The following is a 22,493-nucleotide window of genomic DNA, read 5'->3' on the forward strand; positions in this document are numbered from 1 at the left end:
GTGGTCCTGCTCCTGAAATTCAGATCATTTATCTCCAATTAACCAACACAGTTTGCTCACCATGTCTATCCCTTTATGACCGCAGTGTACCCCATCTTCACATTATCATACTGGTGCCATGTCACAAAGCTCAAATCATTTTAAACCAGTTTCTTGAGCAGAACAATGAATTCACTGTATTCAAATGGCCTCCATCAGACCTCAATCGGTTGTTTCTGTGATGTGGTGGAACAGGAGATTCACATCAGGGTGTAGCTAACAAATCGGCAGAAACTGTGTGATGTGTACGAATACCAAACACGTCACATTTTCTGTGCTCATCATTAGTTTTTCCAATCCCCATTGATTAATGAGGATTTTACACTTAAGAGAGGTTTCACCTCTTCTCAAGTATACTGATTCTGTGTAATATCCAAACTATGACAACTGCTGCATAAACAGAAGAAGATTTAAGCCATAAAGCCAAGTATTTCCTAGTCTGCAGTAGCAGCAAGTGTAAACAGTTTAAGAACGCACGTGTCAATAAAGCAAACAAAGTGTCACTTTCATGGATGTCTCCACATGACAACACAAACTAGGTGTCATGGACACAGACTTTTAAAAAATGGCACAGAAGTGTGTGTTTGTGTGTGTGTGGTGGTGGTTGGGGAAGGGGAGTAGAGAGGCTTGGAGACAAACTGCTCTCATTAAGGCCTGCCACCGGCTAAATCATTTCGACAGTAACCATGACAATGGCGACATATGGGTGATTCAGTCTCCTCACCATGTCCTCCTGTTTCTGCTTTCTCTTTGACACACACAAGCTGACACCCTAACTCTTCCCCTGCTATACACATATACCTCGTTACATACAGTCAACTTCCCTGCCTTCACCCTCTGCATCTCACTTCGCCGTGTATCTGATATGTGTGTGACACTTCTGAGAGAGAACACAGTAACAGCGCATTTTTATGGGAAATTGTATGCTGCCGTCACGCTCACTGAGGTACCAAGGTAGAGATGAAAGATGACTGACGATGGCGATGATGGAGAGGAGCGAAGGTGGAAAAATTGAAAACAGGTAGTAAAAAGATTGGAAAAAAAGAGGACGTGGTAACAGAAAGTAAAGATGAAAAAAGAGGAAAAGACAGCAGACTACAGTGATACAGTAACTAGGCATAAAGCCACACTGTCAGATGGACAATATTGACACATCTTTGTTAAGCTCTCACAGACTGGCCATTAATCAGTTACTTTTTCCACAACACAAGTGCACCCACACATGAGGGCACGTACACACACAGTGCACGCACACGCACTTGCACAAACACAGTGACACACCCTGAAAAGACTGGCTCGTGTGGTAACACTCCAAAGATTCCAAGAAATGAGGGCTCTAACTTTCTGGGAAGGTTTAAATTTGGGAAAACAATCTTAATGAACTCATTTTACACAAGTATACTCATTAACCGGTAAAGATATTACATTTGCAACCAAATCAAACTGCTCCTCCCTAAATAATATTTCACAGTTCTATTATTACTACATCCTATGAAGGAGGCGGATATCTTTCGGTCTACTGACCTTATAAACATCCAGAATGCCACACTGGTAGTCGAAGCGTGTGTAAAGTTCATTCAGCATGGAGATGACCTGCATAGGCGTACACTGAGCGCACACGGCAGTAAACCCCACAATGTCTGAGAAGAGCATCGTGACGTCATCAAACTTGCGAGCGGGCACCGGCTGACCCTGCCACAGCTTCTGCGCCACATCGCCCGGAAATATGGAATAAAGCAGGTCCACGGTTCTCCTCTTTTCCTCTTCCAGTGCCTGATGAGTCCGCTCTAATGTGGCCTGGAAGAGAAGAGCGAGAGGTTGTGCGCTTTGCTTTGAAGAGGGCACTGATGACAGAGATGCTGAGATGTGGGAGTACTGCATCAAATTTTTTAAAAATGCTGGTGGATGCAAATGTATTTATGTGTGATTGTTTTTTCTGGATTGTGTGTGTCTGTATATGTTTATTTGCATCTCTGGGTAAGCTTCTTAGTGCTATACCATTGTTCAAGCAGGCAAGTTGACTCAGACATAGCTATTTATAACACTAGCCTGGGGGTGTAGTTGCAGTGAGAGTGATGCAATGAACAGACGCACAGGATTGGGTCAAGACTCAGTGACTTGCTCAAGGGTACTTTGAAAGCAAATTATGAGAGGAAGTCCCAGGAGCCACATTTTTTCCAGGCAGTATGCATTAATACAGTCAATATGGAGCTTTAAGTAGCCGGTACAGCTGAGGCACTGGATTTAATTTGTTCACTTCAGTTGTTCGCATTGTGGAAAAGCTCAAATAAACATACTGAATATTTTTGTGTAGTTTCACCAGTTTAGGCGCCATGACTTGGTCTCTGACAAACTGAACAGCAGCAAAGAACAAGGTGAGCCTCACATGAAGTGAGGCAGTCAGTAGGTAGTAGAGGAAAAAGAGAGAAGAGTAGCTTGCTGTAGACACTCACTGTGTTAAGACTTCAACAAGCAGTGAGCCGTAACTCTCAACATTGAGTTCATACTTAGCATCACAAGAAAAGATTGCAACGTAACAAACACATGAGTGAAATGACTATAGCTTAAGACCATACACTTTCTTATTCTTGATATATGTGATATATGTTGCTAGCTAGTGCTAACCCCCCCCCAAGCCCAAACAGCTGGTCTGTCCTTAATCTGACCTATAAATGTGCTTCTGGATGAAGCACAAAAACACAAAACTTCACTCGTAAACCTTTGTGGAAAGCCTTCCCATTAGTTAAATGGGTAAATTAGTTACTTTGCCAGAGCCTACACTGTCAACCGATTTACCTTGAGTTTATCCATTCTCTTCTTCAGGCCATCCTGAGCCTTGGCCTGCTCCCCAACCAGGATAACATCCCGTGTGGCATCATGGATGGGGATATCTGACAGGTGGAGACCTCTGCCCATCAGCTCCTCCAACTTATCCACACGGGGAGAGCCCAGAAACATCACGGAGCACGACTCGGGCACATGGATCATCTGACCCTTCAACTCCATCACCTGGCAGGGAGAAGAGTTAAAGAGGCAAACGTCTATTTACTTTTTCTTTACTTAAAGAAAGCAGGCAGACTGTGGTTTTGACATCAGCTTTGTAGCTTTAAAACGACAGATTCTTGTTATCATAACCATGTTCAATTAATACTAGTAGCAGACAAATAATGATCTACAGTACTTGTACTAATGAAACAAAAGTGACACGTTTGGATTATGACTGATAAAAGACCTACTGATGTTTTTAATATCCAGCTATTATCCAATATCAAGCCCCATTATAGTCGTCTAGATATAGCTCAAGGTCAACAGCTGTTTATTCGGTGGCTGTTTGTTGGATGTGCTCAATATTAGTTTTCAATAAAAAAATTATATGCAATCATACAAATAATAACATAATGAGTCAAAAAATTGCAGTCTGCATCCAAATGTACATATACATAATGCTGTAACTACAACACAGATTAGAATTACAGCAACAGCAGATTACTATGATTTAGCTAACGTTTTGAATAAGATTTTGAAAGGCAAGATCAAATGTTTTATAATGTATAAATGCACGCAGACTTCTTGGGAAAGGGTCTGTAAGAACTGGATAAAGTTTATTAGCATTAGCAACAGTTACAATGTTAGTAGATCCATGGACAACAAAAACTTCAGCCAAAGAAGGCTAATTCTGGTTTGGCGAAAGGTCAAAAGATGTGGTCAAGTTGGGTAAACTGTAACAAAAAAAAAAAGCGACCCAATCCATAACCGGCAGCTCTACTGCCAACAATATCTTCACAGTATCAGAGAGATTTCAGTGAGGTTTTAATAGCTTCTGACATTTTGCTCACAAGCACTTACACCCAATGACAAATGTGTGCAGGACCTGCTACATGTCCTTACCACAGGTGTGAGGAACATAAACAAAACAAGCCACCTTTTGCTCTTTGCAGACATAATGTAGAAGGGAGAGACTGAGGCGAGCATGGATGGCAGATTTACAAGGAGATAGTGAAGAAAGGCATTACCGCCCTTTTGAACATGACTCTGAGTTGTGTCATGATGCTAACTAAGTGCTAGAGGCCCTGTGGATTAGCCCCTTTTAATTTTTCTCTCTCCTGCTCAGTCCTTAACCCTGCTCCTTCCTTTTTCTTCAGTTCCTCTTCTTCATTCTCTCTTCACTCGTCTTTCGTTCCTCTCTCTCTGAACTCGTCTCTGTCTGCTCCATTCCTTCTCGCTCTCCCTCTTTCTCCATAGTGTCAGATAGATTATTCCGCCAGTGAGCACACTGCAGCCCTGTTTTATTTATAGCACAAGGCTCTCCTAGGTCTGCATAATACATACAGTCTACATCTACACACAAACACGGCATTTCCCCACACATACATCGAAGAGGGACACACTCACGCGGCCTGTGACTGTCTGTTTCTCAGAAATGCCGACAGTCATACATACAAAAATGCATGCAAACATATTTGCACATATGCAGGCTGCAACTCATAGGATCTGAATCTTGTTGTGATTCAGTTCAGATGAAAACTACTGGTTGACAGAGTTCATCGCACTGGAAAAACAGTCATGTGAGCATAACTGCTCGTACACGCCGATGCACACGCTCAAATGCACGCAGAGAAAAAACATATGCCAACCTGAACAAATGTCTTTGTGAGCTGCTGTTTCCTGAGGTTGAGCCTGGCCAAGTGGGAGGGCCTACACGTCTGACATACTAACAAGTATCTCCATGGAGACTGTGACATCAGTACAAATATACTACTCTCCGTCTTGTCGGTCTCTACGCAGCCTTTAAATGCTTTTTTTCTGACTCTTTCACATGATCAAAAAGTAACACTGATATTTTTTTCTCTTTGAAATCTGATTTGCATGAAAACACAAATTATAAATTGATCTTACAACTTATTTTAGTTCAGCTAACTGCTGATATTGGAAGCAAGGCAACATTGTTTCAATAATGACATACGGGTCCTAAGTTTGCCTGCTTTTAAGCACTTTGAAGGCTCCTAGTTGTTATTAATAAAAGTTACACAGAAAACACTGATTGTAACTCAGTTATCACGATGTCATCACGATGTCCCTCAGTGTTTCTATTTAGTGTGTACATCTTATCAGACCACTACTGTAACACGATATGTACTATTAATTAGATAAGTATGATATATTGGTGCCCAGTATATTACAGGCCGATAAGATTGAAAATTAAATTACTGTTATTGTTCCAATAAAGGCCGATTATTGCATCTGATAACGCGGAGCACAGCTGTCGACCAGAGACATCCCTCGAAACCCTGCTGTGAGTGGAGATTTTGACCTCCTTGTTTTTCTCTCATCTCCTGTGCTCTCCATAGAGGAGGCAGGGCTGAACTCCTCACACTTACACAAAGGGGACCATGTGTGACTTGTCACTTTATTTAAAGATGACAATACAGATTGAAAGCGATCGTTAAACAACGTTTTGGAGTAAATATACAAAACAACTTGTAGCCATGTATTGACAGTATGTCAGTCAGGAGATCAAGTTTATATTCAACTGTTTTTTGAAATACGTTAGTGTGTTTCTAAATGTATGGATAGGTCCTGTTTTTATTGGGAAAATATGTATAAACATTAACATGCAATAGTTTTGAGCTACCACTCATTTCTTTATATTTTTTGGGGGGCAAACATAGAAAACATGAAATATTTTTTAAACCATTCAGGGCTCGTCCGGGATTTGAACCCGGGACCTCTCACACCCGAAGTGAGAATCATACCCCTAGACCAACGAGCCAGCACAAATATAGATTCTGGCCCAGGATTTTTGCACATTACTGTACATCTATATAACAAATACATGTTTTGCTGGTCCCAATTTGGCATTCGTAGGATTCTGTTTCATATAATCCATTATTATGCCAAAACAGGCCACACCAAAACAATGGTTGGTTATCAGTAGAGTAGATGACAGTACATTACAGTACAGTGTACTAGCAGCAAGACCATCATTAAAGATCAAGCACTTCCAAGCTCTCATGAAAAACTAATAGGAGCATGACAGAAGCCTGAATAATGTCTAATAATAAGTCATCATTAAAAAGCCCCCACGTTAACTACATGAAGTCCAGTAATTGACAGATTAATGTGCACTGTAATGTCTGCACCGTGTCACGGCATTGGGATATCAGCCCTACAAACATCCAGCAATAATTTCAAACCATCCTCCAGATCTAACATAATTTTCTGAAAGGACTGTTGTAAACATTCACAACTGTTAGTCTCCTTTTTTGTTGATTTTCAGTTTTTTCGATACTGTTTCACAAAGAAGGTTGAATTTTATTAAATAAAGAGGGTTTTTGTACAGTAGCTATAATTGTACTGCTGCCTCGCCACCTTGCTCTGAATGTCCGTCCCTGTCGCTCCGTCGCTCCCATTTTTTGTGTTAGTCCGCGAGAAAACTCACACGACACACACACACACACACCCCTGGAGGCAGTCGTGCTGCCCTAGTTGTGCGCCTCTGTTTAGCTCAGCACTCTCCTCTGCTTCTGCCTGCATCCCTGTCATCATTGCACAGAGAAAGAGGAGGCGAGCGAACTGTACGGAGGTTAGGGAAAAGGAACAGTGGCTGGAAAAGAAGGCGACAGAGATACAGGGGGAAGGTTAGGAGAAATGGGTGAAAGAGAAAGAAGGAAGCGAATGGTGAAAAATAGCAATATTATAGAAATAGCTGGAAGAACAAGTGAGGAGAAAAGGTTGTGAAAAACCAGCAAATACACAATAAAGACAGAAAGAAGACAGACAACAGCAAAAAGCTCTGATCAGATTTTAGTGAGGGAGAAGCTACAGGAGGCACTGAAATGTCCTTTTTAAAATGTTGTTATAAAAGCAGAAAGTAAGGTGAGGTCAGTGTGTTGTAACCCTACTTCAGCATATTGCAGTGATTCTTGTTTGTAGCTGGCAATAAAGTCAATGTGTGTTCACCATAAGGGATCAAAACTTCTTCTGCACCTATGAGATAAGCAGTAATGCACTTTACTACTGCATGCCATGCTACTGCACATATCTTATCTTTTAATTATAGTGTGCCTCACCCGTGCCTCTATCTGGCCACCCGTGCCTCAATTTTATTCCACAACTTAGACATCCACATTACTCACACTCTCATAACACATACATATAGGTGTTGACCGTCCGATTGGGATCTGGGATTTGGGGCCTCCCTGCTGCTGCGGAGCCTGGGGCGGTCTGCTTGCCTCCACCCCGGGGGAAAGGGTAACATCTCCTGGGTCCCCCTCCAGGGGCGAGGGTACCTGGACCTGGGGTATAGAGTTTGTTTGGGGAGTGTGATTGTGTGTACAGTGTCCATGTATGTCTATCCCTACGTTGGGTGAGTGTTAAGTATTTGTATATGTGTGCATTAGGGTGGGAATGCATGTTTGTGTCTGTGTGTGCCTGTTTGTCTGTGTTTATATTAGAGATAGCACGATACCACTTTTTTATGTCCGATACCGATACCGATATCATAAATTTGGATATCTGCCGATACCGATATGAATCCGATATAGTGTTTTTTAATCAACAAAACTGTTTTTTTAAATATCTTGCTGCATTTTGTATAAGTTCATACTCAAGTTTAAAACAACAACTACACTAAAGCTATTCTGTTATACCTGTATGCAAAAAAAAAAAAATTTCATAGTTCAGCAATACTGATCAATCTAATAAACTTAAACCTACACCATCCTCCCTATTCTGGTTTTTTAAAGAGTACTTAGCATAAATATTAAGCAACCTAACTAATAGGGTTCCAACTCCTAGCAACAACAAAAATAAATAAATAAAAAATAGGGAACCACCCCTCACGCGCCACCTCATGATGCTTAATCAACGTAATCAACCTTAATTTGATGCAGTGTGAAAAAAAATGCACAGAAATCAATTATTTTTCAAGAAATATTAAATAGATTCAACATCTTTCTTCAACAAAATTGCAGACTGCACAGATGGTACCTTCCCAAAGGAAAAAGTACTATAGCTTACTAGGGTATATATATTAGACTTAATAGTCACTATACACAGTAATTGACTTCTATTCATTTTACATCAAATTAAAACTTTGGGTGTCAGATAATTATTTATTAAAAGCTAGACATTTTAAATGAGAATAAGAAAGAAAAGTATGTCTTTGTGCCCCCTATTCCCTGTTAATGCCCTATCGGCCCCCCTGGCTAAACTTTGCTAGATCCGCCCCTGCACAGTTACCAGCGTCAGCTACGTAGAAAAAGATCCTCGAGTAGAAAGTAATATTAAATACATTCTAACAACAGCTGATCAAGCTTAAACGTGCTGCTGTTGTTCAGCCGCTGGTTTCCTCTTTCTGGTGCAAAGTGGGCCAAAAACAAACCAGAAAGATGGACTCACGACAGAAAAGCTGATCAGCTGATCATTAAGCAGTTTCATGATTGAAGTAGCAGCAAGAAGAGGCAGTCGCTTGTTAAGCTTAACGCAGGAATGCTTTACAAACATTCAGAGATGGACTTACACACTTGCTTTACTTCTCTCGGGGATAAATTTGTCGGAGATGAAATGCCGGGTTGCTAGCGAAGCTCCACATGCTTTCCAGATTCCAGACCACCGACAGGTCCCGCATGCCACAGCCGCTCTATCACGTGATGCATACTGCTCCGACGTGCTAACGTTCTGAGGTGAGTTACGGCGTGTTGCAAGTTTTGTGAGGTGCTTTCGTGATATTTAATGGATCGGATTACATTTTTTATTTTTCTCCGATATCCGATCCAGTAATTTAGGTCAGTATCGGACCGATACCGATACGTAATATCGGATCAGTCCATCTCTAGTTTATATGTCAGGTTGGGTCTTACACTCCACCTCTCTGGGAACTCCCAGGCCCTCCAAGGCCTATCTCCCCTCACCACACTCCCTGCCGGTAAGTGATGCCCTCAGGCATCGGTGCGTGGTGGTTCTTGGTGTCCGGGGCTGGGCACTCAGGTATGTACCAGCTCACTCCCGGTGACTACTTGGCGGGGCCTGGTGCCTGTTGCTTGGTCAGGCCCCTTCCGGGGCAAAGGGGGCCCTCGGGCCTCCGGCCTCTGGGCCTGCGGCTCGGTTCACTCTGGCACAGCTGGCTGCCGGCAGAGCCGGTGGGCACGCCAGTGCAGCCCCCTCTGGCTTCTGCTCTGTGGCTACTGGGTGTCCCCTCATCTGGGGCTCTCCTCAGCTCTTCCCAGGAGGGTGGCACGGATGCCCCTCCATTGGTCCTCCTTGGGCTCTCGCACTCTGGGGCCTCTGGATGTCTGGAGCCTGGATCTCCTCCATGCCTGCTTCATGCCCTGGGGGGGGGCTATGGCTCTCTACATCCTCTAACAGACCATTACATGGGGAAACCTTTTGAATACAAGCGCACTGATCCACACAGGTGTGCACACGGGTGTTCACTGTTCATAGACATAAACTACACCTTTATTGGCTGCTATTTCCTAGCCCATTGTGCTGTCGGTCCTGCTTGCTACACAATAACATTCAATATTTAGTATTTACTGCTGTTTACACTTAGCTAGATTGACGTGATGGTGTTGTGTTTAGTATGTTGCTCTGTTTTGTTTTGTTTTTGCTTGTTTTCTCTTCTTTTTCTCTCAACAGGTGATCCAGGAGATTTTTTTTTCTCTTCTTTCTCTTTTTAAGTGCCCTTTCTCACTGTCCCTCTTCCCTTCTGTTTTTCTTTTCCTTCATCTTTCTTTCTCCCTTTCCTATCCCTCAGTCATGTCTGTCCCATCTGTAACAACTGAAAATAAAATAAAATAAATAATAACAACAAAGGTTGATCAAATGGACCAATACGGCAAGGCCATGATGATCCATTTGGCAAAGTGTGTAGTTGGTGTGTAGTTACTAGTTATTGAGTGACATCATAATGCTTTTTCTAACTTTAAAAGGTCAGAAAGATGTTTCCTTATTAAATTACACCAAGGCAAATCAAACCTACATATTATTAACAGCTTTATTACATGCTAGCAAGAACTGCCTTTCCCTTCTTCATGCTCCAACTAAAAGCCATAAGTGCATATTTGTTTTCTGGATATGTAATATTTACAATACAAGATCAGCAGCAAACAGTAGTATTCACATTTGACTATTGAAATGCACAGATTTGGGTGTCTGTGGCCATTGGCAGCAAGGGAGAGAGGGCAAAGGATAAAACAGCTCAAAGGTACTGAGAGGTAAACAGAGGCAGAAAGTGAAAGGGGGGGGAGAGACCAGAGAGAAAGAGACAGGCATGGGGGAAAATTAGACGCACTCGACTTGAAAAATGGAAGAGAGGAAGAGAGAGTGGAAGAAGGATAGCAGGAGGTGGAACAGACAGTTAATGGATTGTCTTTTGTGAGCAGACTCTGGCATGTCAACAGATTCTCATTTGCATGAACAGGCACTGAGCAGCAAAGAGTCAATGAGTCAGCCTCCCTCACCCCCTCTTTCACTCACAAACACACACGGACAAAATGCTACAAAGATCTGGCTATATTGGACAGTTCTCTTATATCACACTCTCACAGTAAGACAAGCGCACACGCGTACACACACCCTGAACCCAGGACATCCTTGCTTTGAGATGCCAGCTGAGCTGTTATTTGGTTTTTAAGGTCTCAGATTGAGCCACTGACAGCCCACTCTTTTACAGAAGTGACTTTCACACTTCACCTCACTGGTGCCAACAAGATTTAGTGACTTTTCACAGCCCTTCAGTGACTTTTTTTTTTTGTAAACCACCTAGAGAAAACTCTGTGTTTAGTATCGCAAATCAGAGATCTTTCTTAGAGAGCGAGGCATACCTCTTTCACCACAAGAGGAAAACTACGAGGCGTTCTGTTACTTTCTCCTGAAAGTTACATCATCATGGCCGTTATCTTCAGTCCTGTAAAGCCTGAAATGTGAAATAACTGCGGGAAAATTCTAGATTTTTGAAACTGGACCATTTAGTGAACCTTCTGACATATTTAAAGAAAATAATGTATATAAATGAACATATATGTATCATGTTCGCTACATCCATTATTTTTGTGCAATTTATTGCTTAAAAATGTTTTGTGCAATTTTTATTTAGGCTTTTCGTGGGGGACGAAATCACACTGATGATGCAGAGGTCACAAAAAGTCATGTATTAAATGTGATACACTTGGCATGACAGGATTAACTTACTGTATGTGTAACATGGAGTGCCAATTTAGCTCGACAGGTGAGCAGGAGCCTGTGTGTTACAAGGCTGAGATGTAGCTCCTTCCCCTGCTTCCCTGTCCACTATCTAATAAAGGCAAAAAGAACTTAAAAAACATTTATTTTCAAGTTGTTGTTTTTTTTAAACTTATATGTGATTATAGGTTATAGGTGATTTGGTTAGTGAAGCAGTTCTAAAACCTCTGCTTTGCATTATGATTACTACCAAATCTCTGGGCCCCAAAATATAGTATTTGGGAGTATAGTATGTGCTCGTCCACAAAAGATTGATACGGTAGTAGGGTGGAAAACAGATCCGTCCCAAGAATCTGATGAATGTGCCTCTCCATTACTTGGATATGTAGATGTATTCATTTTAAGGCTTTATCACACAGGGACTCAATTGTCAATCTCTGTGCCAAATGTTACAAAAACACTGAAGCACTAAATCTGTATCAATCCTTCTCTTTCTATTTTAGGTTTCTTTGTCTCAACAATCACAGGCTAAAAATATTTTTACCGTTTCCCCCTCTTCTGATGTTTTCTCCCAGTCTGTCAGTTCATTTCTTTCCTCCTTGTCGCTGCATTTTATTAAAGTAGCAATTGTAAACATAGACAGGAAGGACACTGATTTTCAAAGCACTCTCCACCGAACAAACGGTAACGACGGTGATTTATCTCTCAGAGATCAAAGGCGGCGCTAATGTCAAGATTTTCTTTGTACTCCGACAAACAGGTGCACAAATAATGCGCACACACACAAACCTCACTGAAGAGTCCATACATATGCAGTACAGAAGCATTTGCTACGCAAGTATTACACAGCAGATTTGTCCATTCCTTGACAAATGTTTGTTCACTTTATCATTTAGCAAGATTTCTTTGTGACTGCCCAAAAACACACCGTGTTATTAATAACTGCCAAAAATCAGCTGAACAATATAAGCTTAAGCTAATATAGACCACTTCACACATAGCGCTCACTTAGACTTCGACTGACTCATCCTAACCAGAATTTTGACTCTTTGACCCAAAGAGTCTAGGACCTTTTCTGATATTAGTAACAAAGCATCACTGCTGTGGAGGCAGATGCCATGACTCACAGATTCTGAGCTATTCACCCTGTTACTTTTAAGAGCAACAAAATATCAAAATCCAGTGCATTCAGACCTTGCCCCCAAAAATACCACCAAACCTGCCAACCTTTCTCAGACATGAGATATTTAACAGGAATCCCTTCATCAGCCTGTTAAAGTGAAGCTGTTCTATCATTCATACACCACTGATTTATTGGGATTTTTTTTTTTCATATAGCCATGACTATAGTTTACAGAGAGTGGCCAGAAAAGGAGAAATGTGAGCTTCATTTCTCTGGTTGATGTCAGAGGTAAGAGGCAAATGGCTAGACTGCTTTGGGCAGATAGGAAAGAAGCAGCGACTCATACAACCACACGTTTCAACCAAGGTGTGCAGAACAGTTCTGTGAACTCGCAACACATTGAAACTTGAAGCAGATGAACTACAGCAGCAGAAGACCACACAGGGAACCACTTCTGTCAGCTAAGAACAATAAAATGAGACTACAGTTCACACAACTCACCAAAAAGCAGACAACAGAAGGCTGGAAAAATATTGCCTTGTTTTGATGACTCTGCTGCAACATTTGGATGATAGCATCAGGGGATATTTTCTTGGCACACTTTGTGTTCCTCAGTACCAATTGACTATCATTTAAATGCCACACCCTACCTGAGTATCAATGCTGAGCATGTCCGTCACTTCATCAACACAGTGTACCCATCCTCTGACGGTTGCTTCCAGCAGGATATGTTAGGATGCCTGGGTTGTTGACCCAGGGTTTGAGTTTATTATATTATTTATCATTTCTAGTCTTTGGTCTCTTAGAGTTCTGTCTTATGGTTTATGTCTCGGTGTAATCCTTAGTTGCTATATCCCCGTGTCCAGTCAGTGTCTGTGTCTGCCCTGGTCCCACGTCTCTGTTCCCTCTGTTGTAGTGCCTGCCTGTGAGTCTGTCTGTAAGCTCAGTCTGTGTTATGTTTCCTGTTTTACTTTGAAAGTCCGTGTCTCGTGTAAATGTGTCTGGTTTTGCTTCCTTTGTCTCGTTAGGCCTGATTTTCCCCAGCTGTGTTTCCCTCCTGTTACCCATTCCCTGATTGCTCCCTTTGTGTATTTAAGCCCTGTGTTTCTCTGTGTCTGTGTTGTGATCTACCCTTATGTAGGCGGTCGGTCGGTCGGTCGGTCGGTCGGTCGGTCGGTCGGTCGGTCGGTCGGTCGGTCTGTCTGTCTGTCTGTCTGTCTGTCTGTCTGTCTGTCTGTCTGTCTGTCTGTCTGTCTGTCTGTCGGTCTGTCTGTCTGTCTGTCGGTCTGTCTGTCTGTCTGTCTGTCTGTCTGTCTGTCTGTCTGTCTGTCTGTCTGTCTAGTCCTAGTTTTGTTACCCTTTTGAGTTCAGCATTAAAGCTGTGTTTTGAGTTACTTTCTGTCTCCAGAGTCTGCACTTTGGGTCCTTCTCCTGCCTGCACACAGCTGTCACATAACAGGATAAAGCATTGTGTCACTTAAACTGGTTTCTTGTACATGACAGAGTCTCACCACATTATTAAGACTGGGAGCATTGTCACTATGTTTCACTGTCTGACCTCTCACACAGATGTTTCAAGAGAGCTCTATCTTCTGTATGAAGAAAACAAAAATGCACCATACTAAATGCATATGTACTTATTCCAAATTAGAAACAAGGAATCCAAATAATCTAAGAGGTAGGGCTGGACGATATGGCCTAAAATCCATATTGCGGCATAATTTGAAGCACGTGCAGTAAGGATATATATCGTGATATATTATTTTCTTCTGTATAACGTATTTTCCACACTATAAGGCACACTTAAAATCTTTTAATTTTCTCAAAAATCGAGAGTGTGCTTTATGTATAAATTCTGGTTGTGCTTATTGACCTCGAATTAATTTTGGCGTGCAGAAATCTGTTAAAAAATGTTTTAGTACAACTTTGGTAAGCTGCACTGCTTGACGGATTGTCAGAGCATTACGGCTGCCGTAGTGAGGAGCTTCGCAGAGTATTCTGGGTCCAAAACTCCATCCCAAAGTCAAACTGAGAGTTTAAAACGGTCTAAATTCTTTCATCTTTAATAAAATGATCAGCGTTGCTGCTTTATCGGGTGTAACAATTAAGTTTTACATCCATGCATCCATGAAAACAGAATTTATTAAATTTAACGGAGTTACAAGTTAACAGGAAGTTAGCTCGCTAGTTTACACCTAAACATTTCACGCCATGTTCTGACTGAGAGATTTTTGAAACGAATTAAAACGTACAGCTCTGCTACCACTTCCAAAATAATGAAGACAGAAAACTAAACAGCAGTGGTGTTTGCAGGGTTACTGAAGTTGGACTACCTGGTATATAATGTTGTGCTACGTGATTGCTAGCGACACAGCTATGTTAGCATAACATTAGCACAGTGAAGCTGGAGGATGAACATCAACTTTTCTTCCACTCATTAAAAGTTAACGTGAGGGATTCTGGTGGTCAGGGACAAATGCAATCGCATAGCAGGATGCTATACACGGGCCAAACTTCAGTCAGGAGAACAACTGAGATTATTCATGCACAATACAAGGTTAGTTATTAATGGTAGTCGCTGCTCTTGTGGTGTGTGCGATGCTTTCGACCAAAACAGGCGCAGCTTGATGACATCATCAACATGCACTATCACGATAGAGCGGTATAGTCGAAATCTCTGACGTTGGCCAAATTTATATCGTTTCAATCGCATATTGTTTATGTCGCCCACCCCTACTAAGAGGCAGACGTAAACTCCAGTGTGAGAGAAACATGACGAAGGCGATGATGCATCGGTTAGAGGTGAGTATATAAGAGTGCACTCTGTTTGCACTCAGTGTGTTGACCACAGTGTTCGCTGCGCACAAAGACCAAGCTGACCTTTTCAGTAGGTCTCTTGCACAGCACATATCCCTGGGCGAAGAGAGGAAAGAAGTCAAACTGAAAATTCAGTGAAGGCCATCCAAACAAGCACACACATTGCACGGCACTGGAGTGAGGCCTCTTTACCTTGGCCTGTCGCCTTCACTGTCTGCCCTTTCTGGTGAAAATGTCAGCCCATCCTCTCGTTTTTTTTCTGCCTGTCTGCCCAGGTGACACAAGATTCACCGGGCAAAAATTTGGGAAAAACTATATTTGCCTGCTCTGGAAACACATATTTTAAAGTCTCTAGCAAATAGTATTTGGAGTTTGGAGATGATATATAACTTAAATTTCAGCAGTGTCAGGTTTGGTCACTGGTGACGCACACAGAAGGAAGCCTCACTGACTCTGAAGTAAACATAGATGTGCTAAAATACCTTTTTCGACCAGAGGACTGTGGATGATTTTAAACCTGATTTCACACGCAATCTTTTGCCCGTAGCACCAATCAGTAACTTATGTTTGTGCTTTGCCAACCAGATGCATCTGGCATTTTTGAAGCAATCATAGCTGCATTTTTTAATCGATAAAAACATTTTTAAAATTAATTTACTCCCCGAAGAAATGGAAGAAAATGAAAAGGCTTGGAGATAAGAAGCAGAAAAGCTTTGTGAAGGAAGAGACAGACCTCAGTAAGCAGCAGAGAAGGAGAGAGAGGTGAGAGAGAATTACAGTGAATTTTTAAGAGACACTGACAGAGAGAAGATGAAAGCTTGAGAGGAGACGCTGTAGTGGTGCTTGAGATCTGACTGTGAAGAGGTGGGATCCGACTGCTGAGGGCATGTGGAATGTGGACTTTGCGGTTCATTGTTATTGTGTGCCTCTGCATACATGTGTCCAGGACATGAACCTGTGTAGCTGTGCAAATGAATGGATCAAGAACTAAAAATGGCCAAAGCAAGACTGACAACACTTAAACTGAACCTTCTATATATGCATCTTAGCATCTACATTGCAGCTTGCATTTTTCAGACAACAACCATGCCCAAATAAGTGCTTTATTTTAAGAAATTATTACAGTATTGAAATGTGGTAATTAAGGGCAATAGTTCTTAAAATTGTCACTCTGTGACTTTTTTAAAAAAGGACATTTTCAGTGAATTCATGAAAACTTTAGCTTTTATAATTGCAGAAAAGTCTCTGCAATGAGCTACCAGCTACCAGAACTTGCACGCCTATCATTTAGTTTCACTGGTCCAGCCCACTTAAGATCAAAGTGGCCGATGATGTAAAATCAGTATGACTTCCTTGATGTACCCACTTATCGTCTTGCATAAAAGTAAAACAAATTCGATGATTTTCAATTATTTATACAGGTATTTTATTGAAATATTTACGTCAGTTTAGTTTAAAAATGAATTTTAACTGCTAGCTGCCGTGCCAGGGCAATGACTAGAGCAAACAGTGCTTAGACAAGGAGCATAACATGGTGAGATTTTAAACACATTGTGTGCCACTCACTATAGCTTCACATTGCCATTCATTTAACTTGCCACTATATATGATACATGTAGTCATTTCATTGCCCCAGCTATTGCGCCCGCTACAAAGCCAATAGGTAAAGATTTCTTTCCATATCTTCCACACCATCTATATTCACCCACCCTTTTGCTCATGGTGTTGCTTTGCCTACAAGAGTAAAAATAGCATCTGTGCTTAGAATTGCCAAAACAGTCTGCCTGCATAAGTCCTGGCACTGTCTCATTAAAATCATCTCATCTCTCATCTGAACACAGAATAAGCCACCTGTTACACAAGCAACCGCTAAAAAGGACAGCAGAGGAACAGGACAAACGCATAAATATGAAAACAACCCTCCAAGTGATTTAAAATCAAACAAATATCACTTATTTACCTAAATCACAGTTTTTTCTTCATGCTCAAGCCTTTGGTTCGAAGTGGATGGGAAGAAATTTGTAGCTAAAATGATCAGAAACTAGCTTTCAGCTTCAAGGTGGATCAAAGATGTAAATATCTCATGACCTGCGGATATGGTAGATATGAATCTATAAAATTAATGCACCTCTCTGCAGCTTAAGCTCAAGACATACCTATCTCACTCACTCAATCACACAATCACACATACACTGCGCAGCACCGTGGCTGCTCTGATTAATCTCTTCTCTGTCGATTCTGTTTAGCGTCAGGGTGTTCGGTGCTATCGCTGGCGACCTGTGGAGACCATCCAATCAATAGAGAGCTGGATATAGCACACAAATCCCACTGATTAATTCTTTCTCGCAAACTGGAACCAATTCAAACCACACCTCTCCTGAGCAAAATCATTACAAGCCTGTGGGCGTTGATGTGATGACGTGGAACAGAGTTCAATACAAACAAAGTGCTGCTAACACATGACTACTTTTTTGGGGGGGGAGATGAAAGACAAGACAGAGAAGTTCAAATTTAGCTATACTAAATTCAGCCTTGACTTAGGACACATTAAACAAATCGGTATCTGGGGAAATTTGTAACTATAAAGACAATAAAACTGTGGCCTTCTTGCACTAATTTAGAGGAAACACTGGAAGCTTTCATGTGATACCAAGGCAGAACAAAGATTCCATTTTTTCCATGGTGCATAAAGCCCTACGCTGGGACATGACAAAGAGTGCATGCTCTTCTAATCAGGCTAAACATGGATCAGTCTGCCCAAAACTAAGCCACAGTTCACTGATCTAAAGGCAGTGCCATGCTTGTTTTAACAGTGATACAGAATGTAAGCTGTTCCAACAGCACAAGTGCATCATGCTTGTTAACAATCTCTGTGTCTGTGGCAACAAAGACAGCACATACATCTGGAATAAAATCATGGCATGGTTAGATTTTTAGGATGTGTTGATTAATACATGACAATAGTGACCTCATTACTTAAGAACTTGGAATCTGGAGTTAATCTTCCATGTAGGATAGCTTTACCTTCTCCTTGATGTCCGCTTGTGTGGTGTCAGGCCTGGTACGGATAGTAAATGGGGATGCAAGCCTCAGTAGGATGCCTTGAAATGAGGGATCCATCTTAGGTGAGACAATCTCAAAACAGTCCCTGAACGAGAGGCTCCGGTAAGTCTCTATACGAGTCTGTTTCCTCAGTCCTTCCCCAAGCTGCAGTAGCTCCATGTGAGGCCCCAGGACAAGGTGAAACGGAAAGGCACGGCAAAATGTGGCCAGGCCAATGCGCAGATCGCTGGGGTTGGTGGAGATCGAGAGGGGGGGTCGTTTACCGGTCGCCGAGGCGGCGTTGGGGAGGGAAGAGATGCAAAGAGGGCTGGTCTCCTGGATTTGGAAGGAGAGGCAAACTGTCGGAGCAGTGGTCGGGAAAGGAGAGGGAGGGGATGGGGATGAGGAGGGTGAGGCAGTGGGAGACGCGGTCGGGGTCGGGGTCGTCGAGTCACAGTCTGTGTTTTCTGCATCTTTATTGGGCAACAAGGGAGTTAGAGGGGGCACCTCTTCCACCTCCACTTGTGAATGAAAGATACGCCTGGCAACAGCTCTGATCAACCCCGGCATGACCAACCCGACAACAGGGGCAGGGTTGAAGCAATGAAGAACCAATATTTTTCCTCCTCCATTTCTTTCTGCCTGATCTCCAACTTTGTCCAATTTTCTTCTGCCTTTGTCCTCCTCACGGGGGTCCTTACACTGGAAGGAGGGGCTCTCAGATGAGGCACGGCGCCCCGTAGAGGTGCGAATGTGTTCCAAAATGGCGTCAAAGCCATTGAAGAAATCCTGGAGGTTGCCACCCACAGCCCGAAGTACACGTTCATTTTCTTCAAAGCAGAGACCAAAGAACTCCTCTCCAAAATGCTCTCGCAGCTCACAGAATGGTACTCCTGGGACAGGGGGATGAGAAACACCAGTGTCAGCCATGCTGTATTGCACTCTTCTGAGGATGTAAACATAGTTTTGATATCATAGACAGTGAACTAAACAGCTAAACTATCAACATATTGGAGAAGATACTCTCCTGTTTTTGAAGAAGAAATATGCACTTTAATGTTTTGATGCCTACACGAGTATGATTTTCTGTTACAGCGGCAATTTATATAAAACCCAACATTATCTTTACTCCATGGTATGTTTAGACAGAGATTCAAATCCAGCAGAAAAAATCATTTCAGGGATATCGAGCAGAGAAAATCAGTGTTTTGAGTAATCAAACATCAAAGCTGTGCTAATATAATTAATACAGATAAAATAAAATAAACATGTCGGGTGCTTGTTGAGTGACAGAAAAAAAATGGGATTAAAAGATTAGAAAAAAGTCAAAGCGACAGTTGACGTAAATAAAACCTCAAAACAGGATAAAACTGTAAAAAAATAAATAAATAAATACGGAAGAAAATCCACAGAATTTGTGAAGTATAATTAAAGACATCAAAAGGTCCGACTAAACAGGCTCACAGAAAAACAAAACTGCAAACAGCACAGTCAGTGAATCCAGATTAGAGATTAATATAGTCTTCTGATGTCACAGAAGAAATTTTGGTACTCTTGTGCCTGAGAGTATATGCAGTTGTCCAAGCAAAAGCCAAATCCTCTGTAGGCCTCAGTGTTTCGCTTTATGTGACACAACTGCGTAATCTAAACACTAATTAGTTCTCCTTTACTTGTTTTTTGTTCGCTTTTTTGTACATGTCCTTGGCTGTCCTTGAAAAGCTCTATAAATAAAATGTATTATTATTATTATTAAGATGAACCATGATACAGGTATCAGTTATTTATCAGCTGATTTGTACTCTTCTTCCAACAGTCATGCGCTCAGGATGATGACCAAAAGAATGAAAACCCAGATAAAAATAGAATAGAATAGAATAGAATAGAATAGCCTTTATTGTCATTGTACAGAGTACAACAAAATTGGAGTGCCACTCCCATTTCGTTGTACTCTGTACAATGACAATAAAGGCTAAAAGAGGCCTAAATGGGGTTTTGTAAATGTTTCCTTTAAAAAAATGGAGCACCTTAGTGAAACGCCATTAGTGATCTATGGGGAAAGAAAGCTAATGATGGATGATGCCTTAGCTTAGCTCCAGTTTTTCTATTAGGAGCATTATAAAATTACTGCCAGTTTTGCTGGGAAAGGAGAGGCATGGTGAGGACAAAAGTTTGAGTATAGACTATATGGATGTCACAGCTGGAGACCACAGCAGAGTACATTTTTGACCAAGAACTACATAAAACTTGGATTGATTTGATTACAGAATCCATTTCCCTCCAAGTGTAAACTGAAGAGTTGAATCAGCCCAAAGTTTAGAAATCATTCCTCAAATATCCTTGAGTTGATGTCTCTGACTTCAGCTTTTATTCTCACTGAAAATCGTTGGCAGCACAGAAACCAAAGAGTATTAATGAGCTGGATGCTTTTATCAGAAAGTGGCATAAAAATAATGCATGAATGCGTTCTTACTCATTACAGAAATTAAAGGATATGGTGGTTAGCACTGTTGTCTAACACCAAGAAGGTCCTGAGTTCGATTCCACCACCTGTGTTGAGTTTGCAGGTTCTCCCCTTGTTTGTGTGGGTTCTCTCTGGGTACTCTAGATTCCCACAGTCCAAAGACATGCAGTTAGTGAGGTTAGGTCAACTGGTAATTCTAAGGGTAGGATGCGAGAAGGATTACTTTTTACTGCTATCGCTAGAGTCAACGTTATGAACATAGTGGTGGTAATGGTTAAAACACTGCTTTGAATTGGACCCATGCAGAGTGTACAGATAGCTTCTAAAGCCAGTGAACACATAATAGCTATATACTGTCACCACGGGGCAGTGTCTGAAATAAGCAGTCTTTAAGCTAAACTGAGTGCAAAAAACATTGAAATGTGTCCACTACGAGCAAAGTCTTTGCTTTTCATGCTATTTTTTTCCACTGTCACTTTCTTTCCTGTTAAGGCTCTTTTTTTTTTAGCCAATAAGCATTCGACCTCTGCACAGCGTCATCCAAGTTGAGCGAAGTGTCACTGGGGGGGGGGGGGGTTTGGAAGACTGCATGCTAGCACATTTGCATAGGCAAACACCTTCCCAAAACAGACATAAATGCCATACTGTAACACCGGCTTACCGAGAAAATGCAGAAAATCAGAACATTAAAAATTTTTTTAAAAAGACTCAAAGGACGTACGAGACTGTAGATGGAGGCAGGAAGAGATCTTAGATGTAACAGAGGGAAGAAGAAGCTGTACTGAGTGACTCACCAGGACAGTGTGCGTGCGTGTGCGTGTGTGTGTGTTTGATGCTGGGCATTGGAGACAGTAGAAGCCCCCATAGTGAGTCATACAGTGTGTGGTGGTGTGTGTTTGCTTATCCTTGTAAATAGTTGTATATTTGCGACTGCATGCACACTACCCATGATACCGCATCTCCTTTAAAAGGCTTAGAAGTGTCTACAATGTATTTTCCAAGTCAAGCCTCTGGGGGATGGTTCTGTGTATGTACATGCACAAATAACTATGTTAATATTGAAGGACATGCAAATGGGGAGGGAAAAAAACACAAAGGCAGGATCTGTGGCAAACACACTCCCATCTACCTTTATCTCATATACTTACCCAGTATGGTGGCCATGTATTGGAGGATTTGTAGAACATCCTCCTCTGAACCAGAATTCTCTAGAAATGGACATTTCTCCTCTCGTCTCTCCCCTCCAACTTCCTGACACCTGTAAAGGAAACAAACCAAACACATAAGTTATGGTGGTTCATCATGAATGGTCTCTGTGATGAGAAATTACATTTGCACTATTTTGGAAGGTTTAGGAGTGTGTTTATAGGAATTTTTGACCATTCTTCCAGAAGCACATTTGTGAGGTCACACACTGATATTGGACGAGAAAGTCTGGCTCGCAGTCTCCACTCCATCAAGTTCTTCCACACCATACTCACTCATCCATGTCTTAATGGACCTTGTTTTGTGTACTGGTGTGCAGTCATGTTGGAAAAGGAAGGGGTCATCCCTGAACTGTTCCTACAAAGTTGGGAACATTAAATTGTCTGAAATATTTTGGTATTCTGAAGCAATAAGAATTCTTTTCACTGGAACTAAGGGGCCGAGCCCAACTCCTGAAAAGCAACCCCACAGCATAATCCTTCTCCAACAAACTTTACACTTGGCAGAGACACTAGCTGATTGGCTCGGGACTTTCAATGGTAATTGAGTACATATGTTTTTTAGCATTTTCTGTGACCTGATGCATACCCTGCACACGTTCATATTTGCTGATCACTTAGC

General features: G+C 41.8%; 1 protein-coding gene and 1 non-coding gene across 4 annotated transcripts in view; both read right to left on the reverse strand.

Moving 5' to 3' along the window:
- gucy1a2 (guanylate cyclase 1, soluble, alpha 2) overlaps positions 1-22,493 on the reverse strand; it is a 54,125-nt gene that overhangs the window by 20,671 nt on the left and 10,961 nt on the right. For all 3 annotated transcript variants that reach the window (XM_004543866.5, XM_004543865.5, XM_004543864.5), the window contains 4 exons: positions 21,815-21,924; positions 18,188-19,098; positions 2,836-3,048; positions 1,564-1,836 (listed from right to left, as the gene is read on the reverse strand). In XM_004543866.5, the coding sequence (XP_004543923.1) occupies positions 1,564-1,836; positions 2,836-3,048; positions 18,188-19,098; positions 21,815-21,924 (1,507 nt within the window). The remainder of the gene's footprint in view (positions 1-1,563; positions 1,837-2,835; positions 3,049-18,187; positions 19,099-21,814; positions 21,925-22,493) is intronic.
- trnap-cgg (transfer RNA proline (anticodon CGG)) lies at positions 5,738-5,809 on the reverse strand. Its single transcript has one exon. It is a non-coding gene; the product is annotated as a tRNA-Pro (tRNA).

The sequence above is a fragment of the Maylandia zebra genome, linkage group LG14 (genome assembly GCF_041146795.1).
Source record: "Maylandia zebra isolate NMK-2024a linkage group LG14, Mzebra_GT3a, whole genome shotgun sequence".
Classification (NCBI taxonomy): Eukaryota; Metazoa; Chordata; class Actinopteri; order Cichliformes; family Cichlidae; genus Maylandia; species Maylandia zebra.